The following is a 14,084-nucleotide window of genomic DNA, read 5'->3' on the forward strand; positions in this document are numbered from 1 at the left end:
CATTGTGAGCACAAATCACCCATTTTAAGTCACACATATAGTCCAATTATTTTTCTTCAAAACACACTTCAACGTCTAACAATAAATGTAGATTTTCACTCCTCTCTTTTTTACTTTCCTTTATTCAATTTTTCATGCCAAAAGGTACTAGAGCACTGTACAGGATCTAATACAATCACACAGTCAACGAGTGATGGGAGAGGTAGTAGGTTTCTGGATTCTTATCGAATTGGGGTGTAGTGTTCTTTAGAGAGATGCTCCTTCAACGCCACCCTATATTGGTACTGCTTTCAGGAGGCCTGATGGATAGGAGGATGTTGTTCCAGATCCTGGGTGCATAAATGGAAATGGCCTGCTGCCTTGCATTTTGTCCCTTGTACACTTCTTAGACTCCAACCTGATGAGTCCTGGCCACAAGTGTGACAAGGTCCAACAGAGATGGTGAGCTTGCCCGCAAGATTTTACAGGCTTCTGATCATAATTGCTTAGAAAATAATGCAACCCGTTTTAAGGATGGTGCAGGCCGGCCAGAAGAGGCAATAGCACTCCATCATGGTAGTGGTCATAATATCTCTTCAGGGCCTGGATGTGATGTTTCGGAGCGTGAAGGGTGCCTTTACAAGAGTTAGTGGTTGTCAGTGTGGAGTCTGAAATGCCATGGGAGAGTACAAGAGTTTGAACAGCAGTTCAGAATTCACTTTCTGGAAGAAACGGTTTCTTTAGAAGAAATAGCTGGTACCAGACTGACATTTATTTTTGCAATGTATTCCTTGAGGTTGAGACTGATATCGAGGGTGTATCCAAGAGACTTGGCATTCAGTGAAAGTTGGTGTTCGATGCAGTCAAGGTGCATATCAATGAGGTAGGTTGGTGGTATTTCTTGCTCATTGTTTTTGGCAAATAAGAGGGATTCGCTCTTGGCTGTGTTGAGCTTCAGGTAGCTGCTGGACATTCATGGTTTGGAGGATATGCTAGCATTGTTTAAGGCGCTGGGTGTCTGAAGCACAGGAGACTTTAAAGTTGTCTATCATCAGCATATTGCTGAACCTTGATGCTGTCATCTGTGAGTAGAGCTCCAAGAGCCTCTATGTAGAGGTTACGGATGACAAAAGCCTGGGGGCCTTCACCGGCAATAAGGATCTTTTGGGAGCTGAAGTTGTCCATATGAACAAACTGTTATCAGTCCTGTATTTAATGGCATGCTAACTTCACACTGTATCATTCTATACTTCTTTTATTGTTCCCAACCAATGTTAATGTCACCTCACACACATTTACCTTTTCCATTTTCATTTTCTATGTCTAAAATGTTAGTATTTTCATTGTTTTTTTCAGGTTATTGTTTCCACTGCAATTTCCGGAAGTCTAGGCCTGCCTAAGAAATATGATATTAACATTGTTGGTGAAATTCCCCTTGGGTGAGTAGTCAATCAGAAAGGGTTTAGCAAGTTACTGATCAAAACCACATCTAACACCTGTAGCTGATTTAAAGGGCTAAGAAATGTAAATGTAGGTTGTATATGGCGTCTTTGAGTCTTGAAGTCACGCAGACCATTAGGAGACAGTGTCATCCGGCTCAAAACATTTTGAAACCCAACAAAAAAGTTTTTCAAACCTTCTCATTCTATGATGTAATTTGTTGCAGCTGGTGCAGTGACATTTGAAACTGCAGCCTGGAAACAAGTTTTGGTCATAAATCCATACTGCAACTGAGGGCCCCGTAGCGCATCAATAGCTGGTGAAGTCTTGTGCATTGGAAAGATAGATCACATCTCCTCATTGCACCTAATTCATTTCATGAGGAAGGTGCCAGCAGGATATTGGTAGAATGCTTGAGAGTCTCAAAAAGGATATCTGTAGAATGTTTGAGATACGGCTAGGGCTACGGATAGCAATTACTCCCCAGCTAATTATGTTAGGGGTGGGTGAGGAAGTGGCTCCAAGCCATGTCCATACTTTTATGTTCAAAGCCATGACAGTTTTAAGGCTCTGTCTGGCCATTGGATGGCTAGAATTGGTTCCGCCTACTAGGAAACAGTGGATGGATAGACTATTGGCCATATATCTGTTGGAATCAGCGGTTTATGCTCTGAAGGGTAGGGTGGCATAGAAAAAAGGGTTGGAAATATGGGCACCTTTGAGGGCACGGATTAGTGACTTGGATGGAGATGCCTTGCTTGGGGAACCGGACACTGGGGGTTGAACGGGGACAGCCTGGGGTTATCCCAATATTTGTATAGATGGATCCCACTATGGATTTGCCATTCTGTTTTACTCTATTGCTATTCTTCATGCCTTGTGGTGCTATATGAATTAAGCTACAGTGATTGGCTTTATTTGATATATGTAATATCCCTACAGATGAAATTGCTTGTTTTTGTCTTGGAATGGTGGCGGGAGGTTGCTAGATGGTTGGGGCTGCGTGATAAACAAAAATAGCAATAAAGATTTTTTTTTTTAAAAAGGAAGGTGCGAGCAACTGCCCAGCTGTAGGTCATATGAGCAACTTTTATTTGTTTGATTGCAAAGTTGGAAAAGATATTTCATTGTCCAGAAGGCCTTTCAATAGAAAGTTATAGAATAGATCCCTTCAATGATCCTATTTCATCATTTATGGCAAAAGATGCATTTCAAATTACATTTTTAGATGGACCCTCATTGACCCAATCTGAGGAGGAAGCAGCAGGTATTGAGACTAATGTTTTGCCATTGGTAGTTAAAACAGGTCTCGCTTCAGTGCATAATTTAGGCTGGTGGTGTAGTTAATGAGCATTTGTGCCCGATTTGTCTCAACCAGCACTTATTTTTCACCATCAGCCTTTGACCAAGAGATAGAAAGGCAGAAAAGGGAGAAATAATGAGATCAATGGTAAAACAGTAGAAGAAAGAGGCAGGAGGTTGAGCCAAAACCAAAGCTTGAGTACCTGCCCTTTTTATTTATTTATTTATTTCAAACTCTGCACGCTATTAGCAGGGCCTGACTGAGAACATAAATCAGCCGCGGCAATTTTAATGGACCGCCCCCCCAAGGGACAGTTGAGGTGAAAGTGGGTGGCCAAGGGTGCAAGTGTGAAGCAATGCTGCTTAACTAAAGCGGCCCTCAGCACTGCTGGTTTTATTACTTGGGGCTGATGTTGCAGCACTGCTGCAAAACCGGCCCCCACCACTCCAAAACTGGCCCCCACCCTTCCAGCCTCCCAGGGAAACGCCTGATGCCCGCTACAGCAAGTCTGGCCCTGGTTATAAGCTCACCAAGCACTTAATCCAGTATGTTGAAGATGGTGAATGTTGGTAGCTATGTTAATATCCTACAAAGATACTAACTATTGGTGTCTTTTGAGGCTATGAAAAGCCACTCTTCTGCTGCCGACGATACCGCTTGTAACTTTCTGATTCTTTGTTGCAGCTTCCCAACGCCTGTGATTCCAGAGGTTAGCAAGTGGGGACACATGGTTGGCACAGCTTTCTCTCTCGCTGTTGTTGGCTACGTGATCAACCTAGCAATGGGACGAACCCTAGGAGCTAAACATGGCTATGACGTGGATCCAAACCAGGTACAAAAAGCATATCAATGGCCGCTCTTTTAAACCATTCATACCAACAGTACTTGGACGTACATTGCTGCTGCTTTATGATTGAAATTCTGTAACTCACACACAGTGAGACACCACTGAATCAGTGAGAGTCTGGTTCACCAAATTGTTGGTGGAGCCCAGCTGTAGGTCATATGAGCAGCTTCATTCAGGCCAGAGGTGAAAAGCAGAGACATTTTAAGGCTTGGGCAAAGTGGGCAATTGCCCAGGGCCCTCACCTTCCTAGGGGCCCCCTGGAAAAGTAAACTTTCTCTCTAACTCACTTTCGTGGATTTTTGCATCTGAACTTTTAACTTATTATTCAATATTGTTATCCAACACAGGGCTAGGATTTTGGAAAATATACTATAATTCAAAACAGTTCCAAACAGGGGCCCCCAAAATATTTCTTGCTGGGGCCACACAAATCCTCAAGATGACACTGGGGGGAAGCCACTTAAGCCAAACTCCATAACAAGTCATTCATTTTACATTGTTCCAACCATCCAGTGCTGGACATCCAAGCTGCCTGCCTTCTTTTAAACCTAGAAAGCAACAAACAAGTCCTTAAAAGGTGGAAGCCCAATTACCATAAGCAACTTAGTCACCCCATAATAGAATGGGGCTGTCCCACAGAGAGGTGTGAAATTAACATTTATAAGTGAGCATACCTATTAATAACCCCAAAGCATCTTTTCCATATGCTAATGGGAATAAACCCCACAAATTATTCCAAGTGGTAATATTTCCAAAGTGGGGCTTGGATAGTACATTTATGAAGGGACATTCATAATGCTCTAATAGTGAAAGATGGTTTGCAGTTGGAGCCATATGTGTGCATTTTCTCCCAACAGCCTTAAGACATGTTAGTCACTATAATAAACACCTTTGAAGAGTCTTTAATAAGCCCTATAAGCCCATACAAAATAAGCCCATAAAACCTCGCCCCAATGTCTACGTGTATGAATGAAGCTGCTATCAATATAGAGTGCTTGAGCACTGTGAACCGTGGACTAACATAGCAGCAGTAACATTGACAATCTGGTTCCTAAAAAGCAACGCAAGCAGAGAAATCCGAAGGTGCTCCTGCGTTCCACTACCTTCAATCCTTTGCTTAACCATCAAACACTGGAGCAGGAAAACAGATGAGTGCATCCTTTCAGTTTATATAATCACAGAATGCAGTGTAACATGAATCTGCTGGTTTTTGGACTGCTGATTCAGATGTCAGCTGGGATGGATGGAATTGTGCAAGAAGTATAGAGAAAAAAAGAAAATAGCAGCAGGAGGTGTTAGCATCCATTTTGCACCTTGGGATTGTGTATCTAACATAATGCAATCTGAGGCATCCCTGAGTTATATCTGACACCCTATGAATTTGAATTTAATTTGAATTTAAAAACATTTATATAGCGCGCTTCTACCACGCGGTTTCTTGGCGCTTTTGGATTGCGAGGAGACTACAGGAGCGGAGGGAGTTTAGACATTGTAGGCTCGGGAGAAGAGCAGGGTTTTAAGACCTTTCCGGAACTCAGTGTAAGAAGGTGTCGTGCGGAGTTGCGCTGGAAGGGAGTTCCAAAACACAGGAGCAAGAACTGCAAATTTTGTTCCGCCTGCCTTGTTCTTTCTGAATCGGTGGGTGGTTAGAAGTGCCTGATGGGTGGAACGGAGCTCTCTGCCCGGTGTGTAAGGCTTAATAACGGAGCAAATGAACTCCGGGCCGGTGCCCATTTTGGCCTGAAAGGTGGTACAGCCAAGCTTGAACAAGGCTCGCTCTTTCACCGGCAGCCAGTGTAGTGCCTGCAGTAGGGGAGTAGCACGGTGGAATTTGGGCAGGCCGTAGATCAGGCGGGCGGCCTGGTTCTGCACTAGCTGCAGTCGGTGAATGGCGTAGGCCGGAGCGCCGTTGTAAATGATGTTACCATAATCAAGGCGCGAGAGCACCATAGCCATCATTATGATCTTTAGGGCAGGTTGGGAGAAAAAGCGAGAAATCTTCCTAATGGTTCTGAGGGAAAAGAAGCAGGAGGAAACAACCGAGTTAACCTGTGAGTGAACGGAGAGTGAAGGATTAAGGGAGATACCCAGGGTTTTGACCTTGGGGACAGGGAGCCGGGGAACACCAAGTGAAAGTGGCCAGTGAGAAGGGGACCAGGGACTGCAACCACCTCCGGTCAAGACTAGCTCCGTCTTGTCCGGATTGAGTTTGAGGTGGTTGCAGTTCATCCAATCCTGGATGAACAACATGACAGATTGAACGTCCTGGGAAGAAGAGGGGGAGTGGGAAAGGTTGAAAATTAGCTGGAGGTCATCGGCGTAATTGAACACCGTGACCTCAAGCTGCTGTAACATAAAAATAAGGGGGTAGATGTATAAATTAAACAAAAGAGGGGAAAGTGAGGAACCTTGGGGGACCCCGCATACAACCTTACGGGAGGCAGCAGTGAAACCAGCTAGGTGGACTGCCTGGGCCCTATCACTCAGGAAGGACTCAAGCCAGGCGAGGGCCAGGCCCTCTATGCCCGCCGCCCTGACACGGGTGAGAAGGATGGAATGGTTCACCGTGTCAAAAGCGGCGGACAGGTCTAAAAGAATGAGGGCCTGCGGGAGGTTGATGTCAATGCCCTCGCGTAGGCTGTCCATCACTGAGATCACCACCTTCTCCGTAGAATGGAGGGGGCGGAAGCCCGCCTGCCGGGGGGAGAGGCAGTGGTTGGTTTCCACATAGGTGCTCAGGGTGCTGGTTACATGGGTTTCTAAGACCTTACCCAGGTACGGCAGGAGGGAGATGGGACGGTAGTTGGAGGGGGATGAGGGGTCAGCACCGGGCTTTTTAAGATAGGGATAACAGCCGCAAATTTGTGGGCAGTGGGGACCACTCCATTACTGAGTGAATCATTCAGAAGTGTGAGGGGAGGGGTTGGACAGGCTAGGAAGATTTCTTTCAGGATGTGAGCGGGGGCAAAGTCCAGGGGGGAACCTGACTTCACCTTTTGAAGCAGAGGAAGGAGCGTGGCTTTGGTCAGGAGGGGGATGGAAGTGAGTTTAGAAGTGACAACAGGTGGGGAAGGGTTGGTGAATGTGGGGGAAGGGAGGGGGATGTTGGCCTTGATCTTTGCGACCTTGTCAACAAAAATATCGTTGAGCGAGTCGCAAAGCGATTGGGAGGGGGGAATCGAAGCCGTGGCTCTGTTAGAGGAGGCAAGCTCGTGTACCGTAGCAAAGATTTCCTTGGTTTGTGACTCTGCTGCCAGTATTCTATTGGAGTAGAACATGGTCTTAGCATCGAGGATACCTTGCTTGTATATCTTAAGCACGGAGAGGTAAGTGGTTTTTTTTGCGGGACAGTATTCTCTTCTCCATGCGCGCTCTGCTCTGCGTGCGGCCAGTTTCTTCTCCTTGAGGTCAGGGGTGAACCAGCGGTTAGCAGCATGGGTTCGCTTAACCTCGATCCGCCTCAAGGGAGCAAAGTCGTCGCCTGCTTGGGACAACCAGTTGTTGATGGTAGTCAGTTGGACCGGGGCGGCGAGGCCGGAGAGATCAGGGCTGGAATTGGCTAGAGATGAGCAGAGGGATGGCATGTCAGCTTTACCCCATTTTCTAACCCAGGTGTTCTTGGAGAGAGAAGGTTTGGCGGCTGGGGCTAAGGCAAGGGAGAAAGAAATTAAAAAATGGTCAGACCAGGAGCAGGGGGAAATAGTAGGAGGAGTAACGGGGATATTCAGGGTCCAGACCTGGTCGAGCGAGTGGCCATGTACGTGGGTAGGGCTGTGGACGTGGGGGGTGAAGTTGAGGCTGATCATAAGGTCGGTAAATTCTTTAGAAAGGGGGCTTTCGGCAGGATCATTGGGCCAGAAGTTTAGGTCGCTTAGGAGCAACACTGACGAGTTGTTTACTACCAGTGTTGCGAGAATGTACTGAAGGCTGGAGACAAAAGTGGGAGTGGGGTGGGGGGGACGGTAGATAAGAACAGCGGTTAGGGGAGCCGAGTGAGAAGTAGCGCGAATTATCAAGCAGTCGACTTCAGGAATGGGGGGAGAGGGAAGAATCTGAAAATGGAAATCGGTATGAGCTATCAGGGCCGCTCCACCGCCTCTTCTGCCCTCCGGTCGATCCGCTCGGATGGTAGAGTATGAGGGAGGTAGTGCTGCTAAGACGTTGGGCAGGGAGTCGGCTTTAAACCAGGTCTCTGTTAGAAACAGGAGATCCGGTTTATGGGTGTCGATGTAGTCAAATATCTCATACTGATGGCTGACTGCTGATCTGGTGTTGAGAAGCACGGCCGTGGTGTTGAAGGTCGGAATATGGGGGGCAGGTAGAAGGGAGAGAGTGGGGGGAACAGTACAGGACAAGGGGGACAGACCTGATATGACAGCAGGAGGGATGGGCGGTAGAGTAGAAAGGAGACCTAGGTGTTTCAGCAGACCGGAAACAGACGAACTAATGGTGCCAGGGGTCCAGTGCGAAAGAAGACCGGGGGAGGAATAAGTCAGCAGTGGAACATTAGGAGGTGCCCCTTGCCCCGGCCAGCCACGGACGGGCGCAGACGGGCTGGACTCTGGCGTGACTCCGGCGCGTCTACGGCGCGCCCGCTGCGCTCGTCCGCTGCGCTGACACATAAGGGACGTTTAAATGGAGACGCGGCGTGGGGGGAGTGGCGTGGGTGGGGTTGGGCGATCCAGCCCAAGCCAAGATGGCGGCCACGGCCGCTACGAGCCCGCGATGGAGTTAGCTGCCAGCCAGCCCCGCACAGTCCCTAAAAAGCAAGGTGGGTAGTTAATAAACCTGTGAATTTTCAGTACAGGTTAGGAAATGAACATTACAAAAGTCGCAATCAGAAATAAAATGAAATAAAATGAAAGCGTGCCTCCGCTCTCAGTCAGCGTGGCAGCGCGCAAATATTAAAAATAGTAACGTAGCCCTCAGCTCCTGCAAGCAAGCCCACTGCCACCGGTCTGCTCGCAATCGCTGGGGTAGCGTCGAAAGCGCTCCTAAATGGAGACGCGGCGTGGGGGGAGTGGCGTGGGTGGGGTTGGGCGATCCAGCCCAAGCCAAGATGGCGGCCACGGCCGCTACGAGCCCGCGATGGAGTTAGCTGCCAGCCAGCCCCGCACAGTCCCTAAAAAGCAAGGTGGGTAGTTAATAAACCTGTGAATTTTCAGTACAGGTTAGGAAATGAACATTACAAAAGTCGCAATCAGAAATAAAATGAAACAAAATGAAAGCGTGCCTCCGCTCTCAGTCAGCGTGGCAGCGCGCAAATATTAAAAATACTGACGTAGCCCTCAGCTCCTGCAAGCAAGCCCACTGCCACCGGGCTGCTCGCAATCGCTGGGGTAACGTCAGAAGCGCTCCTAAATGGAGACATGGCATGGGGGGAGTGGCGTGGGTGGGGTTGGGCGATCCAGCCCAAGCCAAGATGGCAGCCACGGCCGCTACGAGCCCGCGATGGAGTTAGCTGCCAGCCAGCCCCGCACAGTCCCTAAAAAGCAAGGTGGGTAGTTAATAAACCTGTGAATTTTCAGTACAGGTTAGGAAATGAACATTACAAAAGTCGCAATCAGAAATAAAATGAAATAAAATGAAAGCGTGCCTCCGCTCTCAGTCAGCGTGGCAGCGCGCAAATATTAAAAATACTAACGTAGCCCTCAGCTCCTGCAAGCAAGCCCACTGCCACCGGGCTGCTCGCAATCGCTGGGGTAACGTCGGAAGCGCTCCTAAATGGAGACGCGGTGTGGGGGGAGTGGCGTGGGTGGGGTTGGGCGATCCAGCCCAAGCCAAGATGGCGGCCACGGCCGCTACGAGCCCGCGATGGAGTTAGCTGCCAGCCAGAGCGCACTGTCCCTAAAAAGCAAGGTGGGTAGTTAATAAACCTGTGAATTTTCAGTACAGGTTAGGAAATGAACATTACAAAAGTCGCAATCAGAAATAAAATGAAATAAAATGAAAGCGTGCCTCCGCTCTCAGTCAGCGTGGCAGCGCGCAAATATTAAAAATACTAACGTAGCCCTCAGCTCCTGCAAGCAAGCCCACTGCCACCGGGCTGCTCGCAATCGCTGGGGTAACGTCAGAAGCGCTCCTAAATGGAGACGCGGCATGGGGGGAGTGGCGTGGGTGGGGTTGGGCGATCCAGCCCAAGCCAAGATGGCGGCCACGGCCGCTACGAGCCCGCGATGGAGTTAGCTGCCAGCCAGCCCCGCACAGTCCCTAAAAAGCAAGGTGGGTAGTTAATAAACCTGTGAATTTTCAGTACAGGTTAGGAAATGAACATTACAAAAGTCGCAATCAGAAATAAAATGAAATAAAATGAAAGCGTGCCTCCGCTCTCAGTCAGCGTGGCAGCGCGCAAATATTAAAAATACTAACGTAGCCCTCAGCTCCTGCAAGCAAGCCCACTGCCACCGGGCTGCTCGCAATCGCTGGGGTAACGTCGGAAGCGCTCCTAAATGGAGACGCGGCGTGGGGGGAGTGGCGTGGGTGGGGTTGGGCGATCCAGCCCAAGCCAAGATGGCGGCCACGGCCGCTACGAGCCCGCGATGGAGTTAGCTGCCAGCCAGAGCGCACTGTCCCTAAAAAGCAAGGTGGGTAGTTAATAAACTTGTGAATTTTCAGTACAGGTTAGGAAATGAACATTACAAAAGTCGCAATCAGAAATAAAATGAAATAAAATGAAAGCGTGCCTCCGCTCTCAGTCAGCGTGGCAGCGCGCAAATATTAAAAATACTAACATAGCCCTCAGCTCCTGCAAGCAAGCCCACTGCCACCGGGCTGCTCGCAATCACCTTGTTAACTGCAGACTGTGGATTAAGAGTTTCAATGGATGAACTCCTATAGATAATGGCCAATCCCATTCTCACTGACCAAAAAGACATGAAAGACGTATCCACAAAATTAATAAGTTCAGGACATAATTGTGATTCAATGTTTGGAGAGTGACGGAATGAGCATGGTATTCTGATCATTGGCTTGCTGCTTACCTTGCCTCAGATATTTAATTCTATCCTACTATTATAGGAATTTTGTCTCCAAGACCTGTTAGCTATCTCTGGTGATACCTCACATGACGAGGCGCTACTAGTTTCAATTAAGCCCTTTCTTATTAAATGTGTCAAACATAGGTTATAAACTTTAAGCAAAATACAAATATTAGGAACAATGTGAATTTCAAAAGATACTCTTTGACCAGCGTCAAATGAAGCAGACTACGACTGCTTTATCTTAACTACTAGGAATATATATACACATTTTCAAGTCCAAAAAAAGGAATTGAATTTAGTGACTGACTCTACTCAATGGACATAGAAACAAATGACAACCCCTCTGTCATCTCACATCATTCAAGAGCAAATGTGCTCCAACTTGATGTCGCAGGTACCACACTTCTTCCTTAATGCACTGTCATCCTAGGACACCACCATTCCACGATCAGCTTGCTTAAGGGTACTGCAGAACCATCTAAAATCGAAAGATCACAAACAAATAGGGAGTTCCCTTTGAGCCGTTCACATTGCAAGTAGTCTGCCTAGCACTCTGTGGTAAATAAATTTACCCAATCAATTTTTCCGCATAATTATCATTACAAGACAGCTCATTCAAATGAGAGGCAGAGTCCGTGGTATCTGAGTCATACGGGTTTTAATGGACAATGAACCTCGAGGTTGGATATCATGTTCCGTCACCACTAGGGTTCGGGAAGGGACAGTCAACGTTTTATTAACATTACACATTATATATAGTAAAGTAACATAATTGAATCCAATACAGTAGGCGTAACAGGTGAAAAGAGCGAGATAAGAACACATGTGCGTAAGAGGAGGCGTGAAAAAGAGGCGTACACATGGGCGTGCACTGTACATGTCAGAGAAACGTCACAAGAATCGTCACATGTGGGTGGATGCATAGAGAAAGTTGCAGGATCAGCAGAAACCCTTAACCCAGATGCGCGCGCAACTAGCATGACGTGAAACTGGGGGGCTTTGACTTTAGTACTAGTGGAGTAGACTGGTGTCTGGAGTGTCAGGGCAACCTGTACCTATAGCGTATCTGGTATCTTATGTTTGGAGGATGTGGTGTCTGAAGTAAAAGGTCTCTCGGGCAGGGGCCATCTCATACTGAAAGCTAGTGCGTGCATACGTGTCTGGGTGCAACGTGCGGAGCCATGGGCCTACCATGGTAACGGAGCCAGTAAATCACTTGCAAGGAGGACAGAAAAGGCCGGGCCCTTTGCTCTGCAGCCGGGAAGATGTTTACCTATTTCACTAGACTGGAATGTGTTTTCGAGGAGGCTGAGCAGATAACTGTAGGTAAAACATGAATTTGGCAGACAGTCCAGGCCGAGCCGGGCACCGCTGCGCTGGCAGGAAGTAAGGCAGGGGTCAGGGATGCACACAGCCCTCGGAGACAGGAGAGATGAGGCAGAGAGGCCACATTTAAGGGCCTGGCTCGACTGGGCCAGAAAACATGGAGAAAACGTGCATGAATTTCAGAAGTGCACCATGTAAAGACGTTGGCACGGCATGTTTAGAAACTGAATTATCGATCCATTCCAGGTGGATCTGGTAGAGGACATGTTAACGTTGGACGCAAATGTATTTGCGTCTTCATATTCGGTCATGGAGGGAAATTACATGTACTATAAGCACGTACATGGAGACGTTGGGGTACACGTTAGGGGACATACTCGATCATAAAAATTTCAATTACCTCATTCCCTCCTTGTCCCCTACGTTCCCTTCAGGATATATCTATCTTCATGAGTCCATCTATCTGTTCATATAACATCATCTGCTCGTCTCTTTTCATACGGGCACGAGAATGTGGACTCGGATTGGGAATACATGATGTGGCGCACAAGCCGCAAATCGCTGGCCCACATTGCAGACATAGACAACAACTGAATACTATGAGCAGGGCAATTCCTAGGAATGACAATAACTTCCATCCCCAGGCAGAGACTACACTCCAGAACCAACCGGACCAAGTCCAGGAGCCTGGATTCTGGTGTATCAGGTGAGCTATTTCGTCAAGCCTGGTTATGGCCTTATACACAGATGGCGCGTTATTTGGAATAAATACGCAACAACTGGATCCGATGACTCTACAAGCCCCGCCCCTATCGGCCCGGATGACGTCAAGGACAAGGCGGTTCTGGAGAACAACAAGTCTCATAGCAGACTGCTCTTCCGTTAAGTTACCCAGGGCAGAAGTAGTTTCGTTCACTACTGCTTCAAGGATTCTGGTCAATTTGCGTATCAGTTTACTATTGGAGACAGTGCCTAAATAAGGAAAGAATCCTTTATTGAAATCTGTGTATTGTTCCCATGTGGTTTCAGTCTGATCGACTATTGGGAGATCTCTCTTCTGTCTAACGTGAGTGAGGCGGGAATTTCTATGATAATCAGATGGGGCTAGAAAAACAGGTGGCAATAGGAATGCAATAAAACAAGTACCATCCCAGTCTGGAGGTAAATGTATATAGGCAGTCTGACCACAAATGAAATAGGAATGTCGGGAAGCTTTGAAAGTAGACTTGCCTTTATCACTGAATTCGACAACAGTATCACAATCACTGTGTCCTAGATGTACTGAACCATTCTTTCTGACGCATAATTCACCTTTAACTGGTAAAACCGTAATAGACGGCAAGTCCGTTTTAGTCTCAGACTGCACGTTCAAGATCATGAGGTTGAGTGTAAAATTACCTAATCCATACACTTCATTTTCTAGATCGGTCCCTGTCCTCTGGGGAAGACCCTCCTTGTCTGGGAAACATGCCTTATTCATAACTGTATTCAGGTCTCCCCATATCCAATTACCTTGGGAAACTTTGGACTTACTATCTAGGGAAGACATTAAAGTAAACCATGCACCACAGGAACCATTATGTGTGAACGGATAAGGAAAGAGGGGCAGAGCTCCCTTGTAGTTCTGATAGGGAGGGAGTCGGCCACATATCCAGCAATTAGTGGCATTGCTGGTCTGGTGAGAATGGTGTAACATACGGATGAATGTATTGTTGCGCATCGCTAAACAATAGGAAAGCTCATGTGGGGGCAGTTCACTAAACGTGTGTCATTAGAAAAAGAATGTGCAATAGGAAAGAACATATGTAACATCCAACTCGTGCAGATAATTGTAAGACTCAGAAAAAACATGATAAGTAATGTAATAACACAACGACTTCGGAGATCTTTACAATATTTCTGTTTCTTGATCTCCTGTCTATCTCTCTCTCTAGTGGGGTCTATCTTATACATGTCAGAAACCTGTCTAACCGCTTCACCCGAGGGGGACTTAAACAATTAAACTGTCTGACTTACTAGACCTCAACTGTAATCTGTACTCCTGGGACGGAGTTTTCTCTAGCAGGGGGAGTTTAGACTCAGTCTCTGGAAGTGGGGGGAGTGGGCAGTCCTTAAAGGGAGAGTCTGGCAACAGTCCATGAATTTTTTTTAATATGGCTCGAGTGCAGCCACCCCTTTCTCCCCTCCACTTTGACGGCAGTCCTTGTAG

At 47.3% G+C, this 14,084-nt stretch overlaps 1 protein-coding gene across 1 annotated transcript in view; it reads left to right on the plus strand.

Annotated features, from left to right (window-relative positions):
- Positions 1 to 14,084, plus strand: part of SLC26A9 (solute carrier family 26 member 9) — a 196,847-nt gene that overhangs the window by 115,641 nt on the left and 67,122 nt on the right. The window contains exons 9-10 of the mRNA XM_086923425.1: positions 1,336 to 1,418; positions 3,407 to 3,554. Of these exons, the coding sequence (XP_086779551.1) occupies positions 1,336 to 1,418; positions 3,407 to 3,554 (231 nt within the window). The remainder of the gene's footprint in view (positions 1 to 1,335; positions 1,419 to 3,406; positions 3,555 to 14,084) is intronic.

Source organism: Lissotriton vulgaris, chromosome 5, assembly GCF_964263255.1.
Source record: "Lissotriton vulgaris chromosome 5, aLisVul1.2, whole genome shotgun sequence".
Classification (NCBI taxonomy): domain Eukaryota; kingdom Metazoa; phylum Chordata; class Amphibia; order Caudata; family Salamandridae; genus Lissotriton; species Lissotriton vulgaris.